The sequence below is a fragment of the Peromyscus californicus genome, unplaced genomic scaffold (genome assembly GCF_007827085.1).
Source record: "Peromyscus californicus insignis strain IS unplaced genomic scaffold, ASM782708v3 Scaffold_21__1_contigs__length_65335640, whole genome shotgun sequence".
Taxonomy (NCBI): domain Eukaryota; kingdom Metazoa; phylum Chordata; class Mammalia; order Rodentia; family Cricetidae; genus Peromyscus; species Peromyscus californicus.
The window spans coordinates 3,502,967-3,522,526 of record NW_026294514.1 but is presented as its reverse complement, the minus strand read 5'-3'; the positions used below and the strand labels follow the sequence as shown (position 1 = coordinate 3,522,526).

Sequence of the window (19,560 nt, the reverse complement as noted above, 5' to 3'; positions counted from 1 at the left end):
TTTGGAACCAACACTTGTCCTCCTGCCTCACCACAATTTTACACACTTCAAGAGCACTGTGTCTCTCTGAAGACAGGTGACCAATAATGCATGTTCATTTTGCTCATAAATGGAAAGCACGAATTTATAGACTGCAAATACATTTCAAGATAAATCCTGACATAACTTTATGACTCTGGGCTCGAGCTCTCCAGAGCCCTGTCATACTGGCCAAGTTCACAAAACTACTCTCAGGAGCGGCTTACAGCTAGTGCCTCCACTCACCTTCACCCTTCTGCTCCAGAGAGCAGGAGCATTAGCAGCCCACCTACCCAGCCCATGCCCGCGACTGGGGTAAGGGCTTCACTGAGGCTCTGCCCCCTCTACAGCCGACCATCTGATACACAGTACAGACCCCACGCAGTTCAGTATTAGATCCACAGTTAGCTAGACCTTGGAAATAACACAAACAACAGAATCTTACACTATGATACACTTTGGTAGTAGAATTTACATGTACTTTCTTATGGAACAGACATTTAATGTTGAATTTACATTTAATGGTAAATTCAAACGTACTTCCTGAGGGATCCGTGCTGTATTTTGACGAATGCTAACTAACTCCCAGCTGCAAACTAGAACTCTCTTCCTCTACGCTTCAACCCTCCATGGCTGGCAGCTCCAGAGAGACTGGCTTGGTCCCTACTGCGCAATACCCACACACGATACCACAGGCAACAGCTGATTAGTGGTAAACACGTCTCGGCAGCTCTGGCTTTCCTTAGTTTCAACATCGTAAAGACGGAAGAAAAAAAAAATGCCAACAAACTATGTATGTGATAAAAAAGTTTGAAAAGGGACCAGTGAGATGGCCCAGCCAGTGAAGGGGTTTGACATCAAGACCTGAACTCTATCCTTGGGACCCACACACATCGTGGAAGAAAACTGACTCTTACAGGCTGTCCTCTGTCCTCCACATGTTCCCGCTGCACACATATGCATAAACAAACACACAAATGAATAAATAAACAAATCCAATTTTGCAAAAAAAAAAAAAAGGGGGGGAGGGAGGGAGGGAGGAGGGAGGAAGGAGGGAGGGAGGGAAGGAGGAAGGAAAGGAGGGAAGGAAGGAAGAGGACATTACTAAAGCTGAGCGTGGGGGCGTGGCCAGTCCAGCCTGCACGCTTTTCCAATGTCATCGTCAACAGGTAACATTTCTAGGACAAGGTTTTCCAGAAGGGCCACCACTGAGACCCATGGAGATGAAAATTAAACAAAGTAAAAAACAAAGACACAGGAGAAATGTCCTGCAATATTTTTATATGAGCCACAATGACTTTCATTTAAAAAACAAAAACAAAAAACTTTCCAAACATGGGAAACAAACAAATCCTTTTGTGTATGTTCAACATATATGCGCATAATCTAATCATGCCACGGTATGAGAAAGCTGCATCTCTATACAGTGTGTACGCCTAAATTCTGGTGTCAAGACCCACTTAAATTGGCCTGACAAAAAATGACTACAAGTTCCCCAACGTCCCAGTCAGAGGAGGCTTTCCCAAAGCTTTCAACACCCCTCACACTCTGGCTCTCCTGAACAGATGAATGGGAGGTGTCTAAGATGGAAAACCACCTAACACATTACAGTTACGCCACAGGCATGAAAGCGCAGCCGCTCGCCATGGCTTTTATTTACTGAGCAAATGACGAGCCTTCTTTGCAGGGGGGAAATACTTGTATCTTTCTCCTTCTGTAAAATAAAAATAAAATTTAAGTGTACAGACTTTTCTGTCAGCAGAGGAAGCAGCCAGGGCCCTGGGCTGGCTCTTTACAATGGCTAAGCCGTGATAATCATCGGCCACTGTGGCATTCTTGCATAGAGAACCCATTCTGCTGCCTCGGTTTCAACATCAAAACCCCCGCTCATGACAAGCGAGTTTCTTTTTCTCTGTAACTTTTGTGCACACTGAATTAGCTGTGCCTCTGCCCCCAGCTGTGGCACTACCACGCAGAACAGGACCTGCCCACTCAGGCTGCTCAGGAGGTATCTCCCGCTGAATGACTGGCTCACACCAGCTCCAATGGGCACTAAGAAAGTGGATGATGCAGCCCATTATCCTTGTGTTGACATGCAATACCAAATTCACTATATATAATGGCCATTATCTTATGAAGCCTGTAGGCCATGTGTTGCCAGTGAACAAAGCCTTAAATATCCTTTCTCTCCAGCTTCCTGCCCTACTGTGGGGGCTGCTTGCAAATAAGGGCAGAAAAACTTCTTCCACCTGTATATATACCCGCTGTGAAACAAAGAGAGTGTTTCAAAGGGTAGTGTTAATTTTCCAAGTCTCCGAATCTGGACTTTGTTTGATCAAAAGAGACATTAGCAAATGTGACCCAGGCAGAGATCTGAAAACCATGTGTGGACTGGGACGTGCCAGTCTTTACAACTATCCTGTGCTCCTGATGGAAACGAGCTTGGGAGACTGTTGGGAGGGGGAGGGGCAAAGTGTTCTGCTGTACAGCCTGTACTACAGGCTACGAATGAACCACCCCAAACCATTAACCCCACTGAAGCCACCGGATACTTGAAGTCACAGGAGTAATCCCAGGTGAGGCCAGCGGAAGATGCGCAAAGCTTAAGTCAGACTAAGTTTCTGTTCCAGAGAGCTGTGAGCCAAGAAGACTGTCGCTTTAGCCGTTAATTTCTGAAAATGGTTTGCCACAATGCACCAGTAACTGACACACCAACATCTCCAAACAAACCAGAAAGGGAGCCACGTGGGACAAGACTCAGATCTAAGCAAAGCATTAAAGCTGCCATGCTCCCCTTGTTACCAGACTTGTAGGGTCCGAGCCTGTGACCCAAGAAGCCAATTAAACAAGCAAGCTGCAGTGAAAAGCAGGAAAAGGAGACTAATGGGAAGTGCATTGACCATTGCACACCCATGCACGCGCGCGCACACACATACACCGTGCACACGCACCCAGTGTCCCTCGGTGGGGTCTTAATACTTGGGTGATTATTTAAATGGAAGACAGCCCAGCCCACACCGTGGTTTGGGCTGTGATCTCCTGCAGAACTGTCTGACACATTCTTAAGGAGTGTGAAATCTCTTTCCAGGAGACAAGTTCTTCCTTCTGAAATCAAGCTTCAGCCTTCTCCTCCCAGCATGAGATTCCTGGAGACAATTGTTTTAATAGTCAAAGGGAAGCTCACATGTGTCTCTCCCCTACCAGGCTGGTTACATCCATTCACTTCCTGTCTGAATCCTAAGCAATGGACCCCTACGAGGTGCCTTCACGGGACAGCGGTCCTTGCTGCTGATGGGCTTCTTCCTCGAAGGGTCTATAAGCAGAGACTTAACCCCCCATGGGAGCAGTAGGGATAATTAAATATTCAGCCACAACCTTCTTTCCTTAGAAACACAGAAAGCAGTCCTGCAAGCAGCTGGGTGGGGCTTCCCACTGCGTCCTCAAGGAAATGCAGAAGACAACTTTCTTCAGGATCCAGGAGAGTGACAGGGCAGCTCACTTCTACATCAATGAACATCTGAATTGAAATGTTATCGCCGCCATTTTCTCACCGCGTCTAGCCCTCAAAAGAAGCTTGTTGCCAGGTAGACACCCCTCCCATGTCCTTGCTCACCGCCCTCATCCTGCCAGCCTCAGCACCACCCGCCCGGGGTGTCAACATTCCATCAAGAAGGCAACGCAAAGTTCCTCTCCTGTCTGTCGCTGCCCTGTGTGACCAACCTCCAACCAGAGAAAGGAGACTGGAACAGGAAAGAAAAAGGGACAAGGGACAGGGGGCGGCTGGACCCTGTGGAAAAGGCACATTCAATTAACAGATTCCCCTTTCACTTCTCCAGGGCAGACATTAAGTCAAGAATGTGCAGACATTCCTAAGGCAAAACCATCCCCAGCTACATGTTTTAAGGACTTCTGGCACTCTGCACTCCGATCAGATGCCTGGCAAATGGCAAACACAACCCGAGGGCTGCTCTGGTGCCTGCAGCGAAACTGACCTCTTTTCTGGAGGACAGGCCATCTAGCAGCATTCCCTCTCCAGACGCCAGTTCAGAGCCTGGGGGAAGAGCCCCCACAGCCAGAGCTTAGCAAGGCCACACATGCTATTCCACAAGCAGTCCTGGCAAAGCTCACTCCTCAGAGACCATCTCAGTGACCTGGAGAGGCACCAGCCATTCACAGCTTTGGTGAACTCTGGCACTATAGGCATGGATAAATTCAGGTGAGGTCTAGGGGTTGGAGTCCTGACTCCACTATCATACAGTGGTCAGTAGAACCACACAGCATTTACACCAAAATACAGACTGCTTATGTGCTCGCTGTGGGCTTGGTGCTTGGGTATGTAATCTCACTTAGCACTCGGATCTTCAAGGGGGAATTAGTAATAGTCCCTCTGTATACACAAGGAAACTGGGACAGGGAGAAGCTAAAAATGTGCCCAGCTTTACCCAAAACTGAAGACTTAACCAGAAAACTTGGAGCCACAGTTTATAGAACATTCCAAACAGATCTAAAGCAGGACCAGCGGGGTATGATGGAGAGTCTGAGCTGAGGGTTCAGATACTGCTGAGGTGGGTTCCCCAGGAAGCGCTTTCGTCATCGGACCCCTTTGTTGCACAGCGACTTTGATTTCTGAGCTGCTCTTGCACTGCCTACCTTGAAACTCATGACTCTACAGTCCCTCCCTTCCTCACCCCTCCTCCCTCCCCCCTCTCCTCCCTTCCCCATCTCTCCTCCTCCTCCTTCCTCACACATCCTTTCTCCTGCCCTCCTGTGCTAAGGACATGGGTCTTAGTTACTGGCAGGGTAGCTCTGCTGTAGAGAAACCCTTCTGGCTTACCAGTGAAAATGCAAGAATTCTAACACAATGACCATCCTTGTTGAGAAAGTTGCCAAGATGAAGACTTTTCTTTCTTCTTGCTTTGTTTTGTCTATGTTATGTATGCAATGTGATTTATTAAGCGGTGCTGTTTACAATGGGAGAGAAGCCACGAGGCACAGTGAAGCCCACTATAAGAGTTTATTAAGGGAGGGGAACAGAAAGGGTGTGCAGAGGCCTGTGGAGTGATGGTGAAGGAAGAGAGGGGAGGAATAGGTGGAACCTGCTTTTATAGGTTCCCCTCCGCACACATGCGCATATGGGCTTACCTAGCTACGCCATGCATGCGCACAGATTACATGATCACACTGCATGCAAATTGCATGATCACTCAGCACATGGATTACATAGGACACAAGGCCCTGGGATGACTCAGCATCCTGCCTGGCTCCTGGACAGCGCATGTACGGTCACAGAGCTGGGAGAGTGGCTAGGAATTCTAACAATTATGTGTGCACACCTCAGTGGGTTTAAATGTAGGTGTTATTGGTGCCCTCGGAGGCCAGAAGACGTTGCTGGGTCCTCTGCAAGGACTCTACCGCTAAGCCTTCTCTCCAGCCCCATATATTTCTTCTTTCATATAGATATTTTATGTCAAAATGGCAATGTCTCAGGCTTTAAGACCTGAATGAATATGGCTTTGGGTAGGTTCTCATTGCTCTCTGGATATCTTCTGGGATCCTCACAAACAAGAATATTTGTCTACAGTGGGATAGCCTAGAGTTCTGCATCCCCATGATCTAGACTTTCATCCACAACTGGACGCTAGGTGCCTCTCAGGAGCCCTGTGCTCTCCTTTTTCAGCTTCCTCAGCACCCTTTTAAAGACAACACCTTCAAAAAAAAAAAAAAAAAAAAAATCCACTAGAGCAGCAGCGTTTCTCAACCCAGGGCTCCAGACCCCTTTGGATGTTGAATGACCTTTTCACAGTGGGGCACCTAAGACCGTGGAGAAACATAAATGTTTACATTATGCTTCCTAAGAGTAGCAAAATGACAGTAACAAAATAATTGTATGGCTGGGGGGGGGGGTCCCCACACCATGAGGAACTGTGTTAAAGGTCACAGCATTAGGAGGGCTGAGAACCTCTGCACCAGATTGTATCTAACTGCTGTAAAGCAGTTCGATGGGAAAACACACGTCCACGTTCTCAGGTGTGTCTCTTTCTTCTTTTTCCAGACAGTTTCTCTGTGTAGCCTTGGCTTGGACTAGCTTTGTAGACCAGGCTGGCCTTGAACTCACAGAGATCCGCCTGCCTGTGCCTTAGTGCTGGGATTACAGGTGTGCATCACCACCCGGCTTCTTACTCTCTTCTTGAGAACCTTTCTTTCTCTTCAATTTTTTTCTTTCAATAAATTCCGACTCTGCTGCTTACTAGCTCATCCTGAAATTCTCTTCTGGGGTGAAGCCAAGACTCCTGGGTTTGTGTGAGTGGAGCTGTCTGAAATGAGTCCCTCAGGGAGCTGCCAGGGACAACACAGAGCTGCACCCCTGTCCCTGACGCCACTGACTTATCACTCCGCCTCTGACCTTCTGAAGAATGAGTTTTAATTATTTTTCACATGTCTGTGGAGATCCTTAAAAAGTCAACCCAGGTGCATTAGAGTGTTGGCAAATATAGACACTTAAGTACCTTTCAGTTGAGCTACCAGTGAAGACACACGACATGGTCACAGATTCTTATCTTAATGGTCACAAGAATGGAGGACAGTGACGTGGCCACATTAGCAAGCACAAATATATTCGGGTGAGGAGCCACGAATCAGCTGTCTCCCTCAGATTACACAGTCCAACAACTCTAACCCCAGGAGCCCTGGAATAAATCTTCAACCATTGTACAAGGAAGTACTCCTCTCTTGGGCAGAAGCCTCCCAGTGAACCATCCAGATACTGGATGCTGAAGAGCTTTACACTACCAGAAACGAACAGAAGGAAAAAAGAAAAGGGGCCTTCAAGAAAGAAAAACATTTTCATCTCAACAGAAAAAAAAAACTAATTATGATAATCACCTCAACATCAGAGAAATACATCAGGAAACTGTCAACTAACAGACAAAATTTACTTAAAATCTGGTGTGCTATGTAATCTAAAGTGACTTCAAAAGCTGTTAGGGAAGATGTGGGAGCCCTGTGATACAAGTCTCCAAGTCCATTACTTTCACCTCTGAAGCAAGAATGGTTCAAAGCCAGGATGGGCCCAGACTCCGGTAAAAGCAGCCCATCACAGAACTGCATACACAAACTGATGTGACTGACTGTCACATAAACGGGCAACACACTTATTAAGAGCCAGTTTTATTTGAAACACCGTGTCAAATATAAAATCCCCCCCCCCCCCAGTCTGTACATCCGAGGCTTTGATAACGTAGCTGAGATGAGTCTTCTATACAGGAAAACACGGTGTCAGAGCTCACTACTCTTGTGACAAGAGCCTAAATCCCAGCTTGAAAGTTTAAGGCAAGCCTGGACTATATAAAGAACTGGAGTTCAAGGCTAGCCTGGGATACACGGCTAAACTCTATCCCAAATGGGGAAAAATCAAAGCTGACCACTCTGGACACAAAGGACATGACAGGACGCTCTGCAACTGTCTAAACCAGTGCTCGAGCTCTGGACGGAGGACGGTCCCTGTGAACTGTGGTCGGTCCAGGAAGATCCCTGGAAGGCAGAGATCACAGCAGGGCTTCAAGAGGAAGCTGGCTTTGGAAAAGCAGAACCAAGGAATGGCATTTGAGATTTCGGTTTTAGGCAGCAGTTACCCCCTCCCCCAACCCCCACTCCCGCCCCTCTCATCAGCTAAGTTGGGGTCCCCTAACTTATTTCTAAAGCAGACACTGATAGGGACACCTATGTGTACCTTGTTCACAGCAGCATCAGAAGGAAGTAACCCAAGTGTGCATTGGCAGTGAACAGATTCGGATTAGAGCGGAGAGGCACCTTTCCAGGACAGGGAAGAGCAGAATCACATCCTCAGCAGGGGAGGCGGGGAAAGGGAAGAAGGGAGGAGGGTGGAGGGAGGGGGAAAGGAGGAGGGAAGGGGAAGGGAGGAAGGATGGGAAAAAGAGGAGGGATGGGGAAGGGAGGAGGGAGGAGGAAGGGAAGAGGGAAGGGAGGAAGGATGGGAAAAGGAGAAGGAATGGGGAAGGTAGGGGAGGGGGAAGGGTGATAAGATTAAAAAGGGAGATTATTGAATCTACTTTTAAAAAGGAACTACTTGTTTTACATAGGATAAGTAATGAAAATTTTTTGTCTGAATCTGTCAAATGTTAATGGACTGGACATTGTTAATGTAATTCTTGACTGTAACCTTTTTTTATTTTAGACAAAAAAGGGGAAATGTGGTGATATTGTGTTCCCCCAAATATTGTGCACCCTAATAAACTTATCTGGGGTCAGAGAACAGAACAGCCACTAGATATAGAGGCCAGAAAATGGTGGCACTCACGCCTTTAATCCTAGCATTCCAGAGACAGAGATCCGTCTGGATCTCTGTGAGTTCAAAGCCACACTGGAAACAGCCAAGCATGGTGACACACACCTTCAATCTCAGGAAGTGATGGCAGGAAGCAGAAAGGTATATAAGGCCTGAGGACCAGGAACTAGAGGCTTTTTAAGCTTTAAGGCTTTTAGTAGCAGTTCAGCTGAGATCCACTCAGGTGAGGACACAGAGGCTTCCAGTTTGAGCAAACAGGATTGGCTGAGAAGTTGGTGAGGTGAGGTTAGCTGTGGCCTGTTCTGTCTCTCTGATCTTTCAGCGTTCATCTTTCAGTTTTATTAATAAGACCATTTAGAAATTGGGCTACAGAAGGGAGGAGGAAGGGGGAAGGGAGGAAGGAGGGAAGGGGAAGAGAGGAAGGATGGGGAAGGGGGAAGGGAGGAGGGATGAGGAAGGGAGGGACTGTAGAGTGTTGAGTTTCAAGGCAGGCAGTGAGTGCAAGAGCCGCTCTGAAATCAAAGTCGCTGTGTGGCAAAGGGGTCCGATGATGAAAGTGCTTCCTGGGGAACCCACCCCAGCAGTATCTGAACCCTCAGCTCAGACTCTCCATCATACCCCGCTGGTCCTGCTTTAGATCTGTTTGGAATGTTCTATAAACTGTGGCTCCAAGTTTTCTGGTTAAGTCTTCAGTTTTGTGTAAAGCTGGGCACATTTTTAGCTTCTCCCTGTCCCAGTTTCCTTGTGTATACAGAGGGACTATTACTAATTCCCCCTTGAAGATCCGAGTGCTAAGTGAGATTACATACCCAAGCACCAAGCCCACAGCAAGCATTCCATAAACAGTACCCATCACGGTGGTATAAATTCCACATGGCTCTACTGGAATCTACTGACCACTGTGCAAAAGCGAAGTCAGGACTCCAACCCTTGGACCTCAGCTAAATTCACCCAGTCCAATAATGCCCAAGTCATGAAGACTTTTACAAAGTCGTCTTTGTATACAGGAAGTGGCTGAGTGACCAGATGGCATGTGAGATGATAGGTCTAATGAAGCCAATACTAAGATGGCATCATAAACCAAGCCCTTGAATCCTCAGAACAACCTTCATTCACTTCACAGGAGGAATCCTCTCTCCTCTTGGGTCTTGGATCCTGGGAATTTGATCACAAGACACAAACTATTATGAATCACACCGCTATTAGATGGACATTTGTAAGACTTCCCCAATTTTCTTGAAGAGATCCTTTGTCTTTGGGGTTTTATTAGAAGTCACGGTGTGGTCTAGCAAATGCTTTGGTTGTTATTTACACCATTCAAAAGTGTGCAAAATGGTGTAGGTCAAAATTCTAAACGTGAGGTCAAGAACATGTGAAGTGTCAATACCTTTCTGGTACTTGTAACAAATGCAATCCGGTGTATGTATCTGTGATGGTGTGTATGTTGCTTATATGCATAAGGTATTACACACACACATACACACACACACACACACACACACATACACACACACACACACATACACACACACATACACACACACACACACACATACACACACACACACACACACACATACACACACACACACACACACACACACACACACACACACACACACCACTAATAATATCCTATTTTTATAAGTGAAGAAACTGGAGGCACAGGCTGAAATAATGTACCCCAAGTCTCCCATCAGTGGCAGACAGACTCACATCAAGGTCACGGGTTGGTCTGCACACACCCAGTTTACCCACGGCCCCATAAACGCCTATCGTGATGCTAGAGAAAATTAGGGCACAAGAGGCTGGTTATGCACCCAGCTCGCTGCCCATTCTTGCTTCTTCTGAGCTGTTTCCTCTACTCACAGCACCCAGTCAGCTTCAAAGACTCCCAGAACGCCTGCTTCCCCGGGGCGTTCAGGATCCCTCATGACCTCGCCATACCCCATCTTGCTTGTTGTTTTTATTTTCCCAGTATTTCTCAATTTGAAAACAGAACCCATCACTGTTGATTATTTTATCCAGTGCCTTAAATCACTGTCCTCGTCCTCAGACCAGACGTCCACAAATAAACTAAGAGGCCTGCAAACTGCGGCCGCAGATGCCATCCAGGCCTGCTGGTCTAGCCTAAGACACTCCTACCCTGACATCCTATTACAACCCTTCATTCCTGGGCTGTCAGTCATTTCAGACTATAAATTAAAGAACTATATATGAGTTCCCTGCCACGCTTAAATACCAGCTAAAAATATCGCCCCAGGCTGCCTTTAATTTGGAGCAGGACATCGCAACACTGCTATATCATCGCTGAGGCAGATTCTGAAAGGAGGCAGGAATTTTCCAAATATATACATACTGTTCTCCAACCCAATAAAACTCTTCGCTAGGGTACAGTGTGGCCCTGAGTTGTCAGGTTCCCTACTTGCCACAAGTCCTGAAAATAGGATGATGTGGCTAACTGGAAACAGAGAGACAGCAAAAATGAAATCTTTACAGTGAAGACGAGAGCGAGCAACGGGGTGGGACAGAGAAATCTACTTTGCCTGGCTGGAGTGTGACCCCCAATCTGCATGCCGGAAGCTACTTCACCCCAGGTGCGGTGGTCAGGTTGGGAGAACCTTTAAGAGGTGGGGCACTACCCTGCGAAGAGACTAAGGCAGTTCTCACAGGATGAGAGAGGGTTGTTACAAAAAGTACCACCTGGCCCTGGAGTCCCTGCCCCTTCCTGTCTCAATCAGCTCTGCATTTGCATTCACACTGTTTCTGTCTCTCCACCTTGTGACAGAGTCAGGAACCCTCACCAGGACAACAGCACCATGAGGTCTGAACCGCCAGCCACCAGAATCATTTGTCAAATACGTCTTAGTTTAAAAAAAAAAAAAAAAAAGCAAAAAACAAAATCCCCAGTATTCAGTTACAGCAGAAGAAAATGGAAATCTAATTTTAAAAAAAAGAAATCCCAAATTCTAAAACATTAAAGGAAAGTCATTCCGGGCTTCCCAGTACCGAACACAGCCACACCACCTCCAATATATTCCACTCCTACTATGTGTCTGTCTTCAGACTAGAAACTCAGTAGGGTAAGTACCAAAATATCCACTTGATGGATGAAAGAACTCAGTTTCTGTCAAAGGCACTGATGTCTGTGAGTTACTAAGATCTCAAAGTTTGTTCTGTCCGCTCAAAGCCCAGATCTTTTCCAAGATGCCATGTCGTATCTCACCTTCCACCCATTCCAGGGCAGAGTTCAAAAAACAAAATAACTTCTCTTTAAAAATGAGATTCATGCCGGGCGGTGGTGGCGCACGCCTTTAATCCCAGCACTCGGGAGGCAGAGGCAGGCAGATCTCTGTGAGTTTGAGGCCAGCCTGGTCTACAGCGCGAGATCCAGGAAAGGCGCAAAGCTACACAGAGAAACCCTGTCTCGAAAAAACCAAAAAAAAAAAAAAAAAAAAAAAAATGAGATTCACCATTAAAGTCTATCTGCTCTGAAGATGAAGGAAGAGTTCCATGTTCGCTGAACTGGCCCCATGTGCCCAGAGTCAACCGGCTTCTTCTAACTTGTGCTCATGAAGAAGGACCGTGAGGAGCTGTCAATCACTTGCTGTCCACTTAATATGGTGGACAATACTCTTTCCTCAAGATCTTCTGTGCTTGGTTTTTGTTTTGTTTTTTTTGTTTGAAGGGGTCGGGAGAGCAACTTGGTTATCTTCCTGGTTGATTCTCTTTGCTTAGGCTTATGAGGATCATGTCACAATAACTGTGACTTGAGAATCAAGTTCAACAAGTTCATGTCACTGTACCACTGACTGCTCCCTCAACACATGGCCAGAGCTCTGAGTATCATTTCCATTTTTCAGCTAGGTCATTTTGAGGCCACCTACTTCCAAAGCCTACACAAACTTCATTATCATATGCAACCACTTTGCAAACTAAAGAGGCTTTCATATTAGTGGGGTGCTGTGGGATGGTCTGTATGTTAAATGTGTTGCTGATTGGTCAATAAATAAATCACTGATTGGCCAGTGGCCAGGCAGGAAGTATAGGCAGGACTAACAGAGAGGAGAATTGAGAGAACAGGAAGCTGGGTGAGGGAGACACTGCCAGCCGCCACCATGACAAGCCACATGTGAAGATGCCGGTAAGCCACGAGCCACGTGGCAAGGTATAGATTTATGGAAATGGATTAATTTAAGCTGTAGAACAGTTAGCAAGAAGCCTGCCACGGCCATACAGTTTGTAACCAATATAAGTCTCTGTGTTTACTTGGTTGGGTCTGAGTGGCTGTGGGACTGGCGGGTGACAAAGATTTGTCCTGACTGTGGGCAAGGCAGGAAAACTCTAGCTACAGTGGGGTCATTTGATGTTCATATAAAGTCAACAGAAGCATCATTAGCACATGAACTCTGGCATTAGATTTCCTGGATATAAATCCAGCTCCATCTCATACCCACTGTGTGACCATGAAACAGACACTAAGCCTGTCTGAGCTTATTTTCTCATACGTAATATGAAAATGTTATAGCATACAAGACTCTGTAAGAATTAAATGAACTAAGCCATAAAGGGCTTAAAGTATTCAAGGAGTTTATGGGCCTTTCCCAGGTCTCAGAGACAGGCCATCACACTGCTTCTAAAAGAGGCCCTTTTTTCTGATGGCCTCATGCCTTCCAAATCTAACTCCAGGTGTGGCTTTGACCGGAACACTTGAGTCCAATGATTCTAAATATTACACAGATATTTCAAGAACAATATAGAACCTACAACTTGAAATAACTGTCTAGGACTGAAGACAACAGGAACAAGCTCACCAGGACTTGAGCAGCCAAGACAAAGATGGTTAAGGAAAGGTGTCAGAAAAAGTCCTTTCAAGACTGTCTTGAAGACATTAAGAAGAGAATGAAAGAGAAAAGGAATAAAAACTTGGCAGAGATTGGCAAACACAAGTCCTTTATTGCTGCACCATGCCAAGTACCCACTAACACTTCTACACTGCTGAAAAATTATCAACGGAACAACGGGTTGTTAGTCTTGGCTTTGGAAAATGAAAAATCCAAAGTGAGAGAAGCCCAAGATATCATCGTACAGCTGGGAAGAGAATGTTGCTACCTTGCATGTCAGCTATATACTGTGAAACAGAAGCTAACTTCCCAACAAAGTGGAGAAACCGATCAGAACCAGAAAAGATGTCCCTCAGAAGTGGTCTCCAGTAGTGACAACACCATTGGGGACTTGTCTGTGAAGACCTTACAGCAAATTGCTATTGAAGAAAATGACCAAACCAAAGAACCAAGTCCTACTGTTCCTCCAGACACACTGGGGAGTGATTTTGATTCAGGCAAAGTCGAGTTTACTGATGCTATCTTACCTAGAACTGTGTCTTTCTGTCGCCACTGAAAGAAAGATTTTAGTAATGTAAGTTGTTCCACTGCTTTGGAGGATTGTGAAGCCAGTCACTGGGTGGGACAGTCTTCGCAAGTTAGAAGAAGTGGGTGTAGAGACCCAACTATAACTCTACACAAACTTGAAAATGTAGAACAGAATGTTTGTCTGTGGAACAAGGACCAAATTAACTTATCACCTAGACTGACGTGCCCAGAAAAGAATGCTAAAACAAAAGAAGTCATTTTACCATCTAAACCTGAACAAATGAAAAGTACGCACAAATGTGCACGAAAAAGAAGAGCCAACCAGAGATGCAAATCAAAACCCTCATTGAGGTGTAAGGGCAACAAAAGCAAAGATAAGCAGATTTTACACCCCACAAAACTGAATGGGTCTATTGGTTCCAGCGTTGCTTATGATTTTAATCTCGAAGAGTGTGTTCACCTCTCCCCTTCCCGACAAAAAATGAGCAATGGCTGCTGTGGAGAAGTCAACATCAGGGACTTGGAAGAGAGTGCTTTCGAACTGAGTGCCTCTGAGGATGAGTCTGATGACCTCTACCTGCCTCCTTACAAGCACTTGCAAGGCCACACCAGAAAGTCAGACAGAATCACCAGGCCTCGGCCTAAAAGAGGACTCCAGAACATGGATAAAAAAGATAGAGAGAAGGCGCCACCCACCAGAACTCCTACCCAAGAATCAAGAGTCACCTGGTCATAGCCTAAAGGATGTCACCAATATCCTGCTGCACTCTGTAGTGAAAATCAGGAAGCTTTCTCTGTCTCCAAAAAGGAATGAACACAGCCCAGCAGTGCCTCTGCCTAAGCGCAGGTGCACCACCACCATCACAAGCTACGAAGAGCCGACCCTCGCTTCGAAGCTAAGAAGAGGGGACCCTTTCACAGACTTGCGTTTCTTGAATTCTCCTAATTCCAGGCAGAAAAAGGATATGAGACGTCCTAAAAGAAGTACAAAGCAAACACAGTAATGCCTTTTGTTGGATGCTGTTGAAGAGGATCCTTCTCTTTTGCCCAATAGACCCTGTGAGACAGTGTGCAGTGGGCAGAACCATCCCTTATCAGGATGTCCCGTGGATCTATACTTTGTAATTGTGTGAACTGCTACCAACATCTAAAATTTCTCCAGCATCTTTACTTTTTTCCTTAAGCAGGGGGAATTACAGAGTTGACAAGAAGTAAAGATAGGAAACAAATCTTTCATAAATCCTTGACATCACAGTAAGACATACCATCAGTTGCTGAGAATCCCTTATTCTGCTGCCATACTGGTTCTTTGGGTAAAATATATATGGAATCATGATAAAGAGAATTGATGGTTTTGGTTCTGGGACAAGATAACTGTTGTGAACTCTCGGTGTGTGTGACATCATTCTTCAGAATCAACATGTCATGGACCTCAGTGCTGGAGATGTCTTTCTGTATGCTGTGAATTGTTGCTCTGATTGGTTAATAAATAAAGTGCTGACTGGCCAGTAGCCAGGTAGGAAGTATAGGCGGGACAAGCAGAGAAGAGAATTCTGGGAAGAGGAGGCTGAGGCAGAGAGACACTGCCAACCACCACCACCACGAGAAGAAAGATGTAAGGTACCGGTAAGCCACAATCCATGGGGCAACTTATAGATTAATAGAAATGGGTTAATTTAAGATACAAGAACAGATAGCAAGAAGCCTGCCACGGCCACACAGTTTATAATATAAGTCTCTGTGTGTTTACTTGGGTCTGAGAGGCAGTGGGCCCGAGCGGGACTGGAGATAACTCCAGCTACACCTCAGGCTAACTCTTCATGTTGTCAGAAGTCCACAAGTATAAATATGTGAATAGTAAGGGTTTCTGGTTTTGATCTATGTACAAAATGTAAATAGTCCAGTTCAGAAAGTTGAACTTCTATGGGTGTGTATATATTTCCTTAAATTTAAATCACTGTAAGCGGTCCATTTTTTAAGAACAATGAAGTCTGGCTATGAAAGAAAAAAAAAAAAAGACTGAAGGCAACAGACCAATCACATCAACGTGGCGGAGATCTTCCAGTTATCAAAGGTTTTATGAAGGTTTGCACAGGTTAAAAACTAACACATTATTATCAAAACTGACTGTCTTCATAAAGTGTGCAAGAGACAGACTGTCCTCACAAATCAGACACAACATTCCACTGACGGTCCACAGCGCTATCTAACCTTCTGATGTTGTGTCTCCATTCCAGACTCCCAAATGCACACACAATCTGCTCTCCACCTTTTCTTGGAGCCAGCCCCTCCCACACGCTGTGGTCCAAGCATTGCATGAGACCAGATCTGGGTTCTCCTCCCCCTTTCCACTGGTCCAGGCAGAAGCAGAAGTGGCATTGAAAACTAATCCTGTCCCACTCAAGCCTTGCTGGATCTGGAATCTCTGAGGAAAGACAACCGCATGGTTCCAACTCTAGAACAAAAACGGCATCCTTCCTTAAATGAACAGTCTGGAAGACTCTGAACCAGAGCCACCAGTATCACTTCTGAAAACCAGGCACAAAGAAACTACATTTTCAAGTTACATGGCCCTATGCTGCTTGAAATGTTTTTCAAAAGCATATCGCTTTTGTTTAAAAAAAAAAAATTAAAGACTTTAAAAAAGAGATTTTGAAATTATAAAAACCAAGAGAACAGTTAGGTACTAAGAACAACATTAAGCTGGACTTTGAGTGCCAGCTCTGAGCTCTGCTAACAAATGAAAGGCTCAAATTTCAGATTCTCATTCAGCCCAGTCCGGAAATACCCTGAACTAAGTCACTCACAGAAACAGTGGGCACTCCTGATGCACACACAGTGAGCACTCCTGATGTGTGGTGCGCGCGCACACACACACACAGTGAGCACTCCTGATACAGACAGTGGGCACTCCTGATGCACACACACAGTGAGCACTCCTGATACACACACACAGTGAGCACTCCTGATGTGTGCACGCGCACACACACACACACACAGTGAGCACTCCTGATACACACAGTGGGCACTCCTGATACACACAGTGGGCACTCCTGATGCACACACACAGTGGGCACTCCTGATGCACACACACAGTGAGCACTCCTGATGCACACACACAGTGGGCACTCCTGATGCATACACACAGTGAGCACTCCTGATGCACACACACAGTGGGCACTCCTGATGCACACACACAGTGAGCACTCCTGATACACACACACAGTGAGCACTCCTGATGTGTGTGCGCGCACACACACACACACAGTGGGCACTCCTGATACACACACACAGTGAGCACTCCTGATGCACACACACAGTGGGCACTCCTGATGCACACACACAGTGAGCACTCCTGATGCACACACACAGTGAGCACTCCTGATGCACACACAGAGTGGGCACTCCTGATGCACACACACAGTGGGCACTCCTGATGCACACACACAGTGGGCACTCCTGATACACACAGTGGGCACTCCTGATGCATACACACAGTGAGCACTCCTGATACACACACACAGTGGGCACTCCTGATGCACACACACAGTGAGCACTCCTGATACACACACACAGTGGGCACTCCTGATGCACACACACAGTGAGCACTCCTGATGTGTGTGCGCGCACACACACACACACAGTGAGCACTCCTGATGCACATACACAGTGAGCACTGCTGATACACACAGTGAGCACTCCTGATGCACACACACAGTGAGCACTCCTGATACACACAGTGAGCACTCTTGATGCACACACACAGTGAGAGGGTGAGAAACTCAATTTGTCTTGTAACAAAAGGAGACAAATCATTTATGGCAAATATAAGTACCCCAGAAACATGTTAGATCCACACAGTGGGAACCATCCTGTGTATGAATGAAAAGTGCAGTGATATTTTGTTTGTGATCTAACAAATAAAGCTTGCCTGAAGATCAGAGTGTGGAACTAAGCCACTAGTTAGCCATAGAGGCCAGGCAGTGGTGGCACACACCTTTAATCCCAGCACTCAGGAGGCAGAGGCAGATGGATCTCTGTGAGTTCAAGGCCACCCTGGGCTACACAAGATTGATCCAGTCTAAAGAGGAACAGCCAGGTGGTGGTGGCACACACCTTTGATCCCGGGACTTGGGATCTCATGACTTTAATCCCAGCACTGGAGAGGTGGAGACAGGAAGTGATATGGCTGGGTGGAGAGAGGAATATAAGGTGGAGGAGACAGGAGCTCAGCCCTCCTTCAGGCTGAGGATTCCTAGAGCTAAGAAGCCTTTCCAGTGGCTGGCTGCTCTGCATCTCTGATCTTTCAGCTTTCACCCTGACATCTCACTCCAGGCTTTTATTAATAAGACCAATGAGGATTTGTGCTACAGAAAAGTGCTTGGGAAATTTCAAGATGTACAAATATAGACCAGTATAATTTTTGCAATATTTCTGTAAACTAACCAAATATCCAGTACTTGATAGTTGAGTGTTATGAAAGTATGCGATCCTTAGCTCCAGAACTTCTAAAAATTAAGGCAATCTGTACTAGATTTTCGAGGCTGTCACTTTTACAAGTGCAATTAGTTTAACATAAGATCTTGAAACTGGGCTAATTCAGACCTCTACATATAGATGATCCCCAACCTGACAATTCAGACAGAAAACAAACTAAATTTACTGCTGGACACCAAAAATACTTCCATCAGCAGACAGACACCTTGGTTCTTTACTTTCCAAATCTGCCCTCCTAATTCTTACCTAAATTGCAGTTCTCCTCTTCCTGGACAGAACCACAGTCCTGACCAGTCACCCTAAAAAGCAGAATTGTCTGACCTCAGGCCTGCCTCTTCCTCCATCACAGTAAGGCCCACGTGAAACCTGCCCTTCTGCGGCCAGCTTGCCCCAGGGTGGGGGTGGGAGGCCGGAAGGGCTGACAAAGGGCAGAGAGAACACAGAACAGCAGAGCTTGGGAATGTCACACCAAGCATTTCCCAGCCACTGAGCCCACACTGGGAGACGAAAAGGCACAGCCTGCAGCTGGTCCCAGCTTGATCTGAACTCTGCCAAGAGGGCGGAAAAACAGCAAACAGCCTCTGACCCTGCATGCTTCTAACCCGCCCGTCCAGTTCTCCCCACAGCCGCCCCTCACCTGATCCTCCACTGTCTCCCACCACACATGCCCAAAGCCCTTGCTGGGAAGGACAACTGGACCAGTCCCAAACACGGATGCTTACTGGGCCCTTAGACACGAACCAGCATGTTGCTACTTAAACAAGTGTGTTAACCCCTTTCAGAAGATCTTCTTGGAGCATGCATTTCACTCAAAGGGTTGCAAGGAGTGTGCCACACCAAAACAAACCCACGTGTGACACAACAAAACCTTGAGTTACTCTGGAAGCAAGATGCTGGTGAAACTTGGCTATATGACTAGAGTTAATTCTGTCCTAGATGCTCCGAAAAAAATCTATTCACCTGCTGTGGATATCACTCTGTATAAATAAAATGCTGACTGGCCAGCGCCGCCATGACAAACAGCATGTGAAGATGCCGGTAAGCCACGAGCCACATGGCAAGGTATAGATTTATGGAAATGGATTAATTTAAGCTGTAAGAACAGTTAGCAAGAAGCCTGCCACGGCCATACAGTTTGTAACCAATATAAGTCTCTGTGTTTACTTGGTCGGGTCTGAGCGGCTGTGGGACTGGCGGGTGAGAGAGATTTGTCCTGACTGTGGGCCAGGTAGGAAAACTCTGGCTACATTCACCCTTTTCTGACATCATAAGTTCACACAGTCTGGGAAGCACACCGTCGTGTGCACACGCACCTAGCACTCATGGCAAAGGCCTCCCGCGGGGCACATCTCTTCACATGGCAGCAAC

The 19,560-nt window shown here is 46.3% G+C and overlaps 2 protein-coding genes across 3 annotated transcripts in view; one reads left to right on the top strand and one right to left on the bottom strand.

Annotated features, from left to right (window-relative positions):
• The window catches only part of Myo1b (myosin IB), a 177,400-nt gene that overhangs the window by 120,467 nt on the left and 37,373 nt on the right, over positions 1-19,560 (bottom strand).
• LOC128117499 (shugoshin 1-like) lies at positions 13,057-14,699 on the top strand. 2 transcript variants are annotated; one of them, XM_052749433.1, is made up of 3 exons: positions 13,057-13,619; positions 14,225-14,240; positions 14,381-14,699. In XM_052749433.1, the coding sequence occupies exons 1-3, from the start codon at positions 13,163-13,165 to the stop codon at positions 14,697-14,699; spliced, it is 792 nt and encodes a 263-aa protein (XP_052605393.1). In that variant the 5' UTR covers positions 13,057-13,162. The 2 variants fall into 2 exon arrangements, with proteins under 2 accessions (XP_052605393.1, XP_052605392.1); XM_052749432.1 differs by lacking the exon at positions 14,225-14,240 and having other exon boundaries at positions 13,057-13,664; positions 14,395-14,699.

Bases quoted from the DNA above. Each gene is read 5' to 3' on its own strand.
- LOC128117499 (XM_052749432.1), top strand. From the start codon at position 13,163: ATGGTTAAGGAAAGGTGTCAGAAAAAGTCCTTTCAAGACTGTCTTGAA. The intron at 13,665-14,394 runs GCAAAGTCGAGT...GCCACCCACCAG, and splicing joins GGGGAGTGATTTTGATTCAG to AACTCCTACCCAAGAATCAA.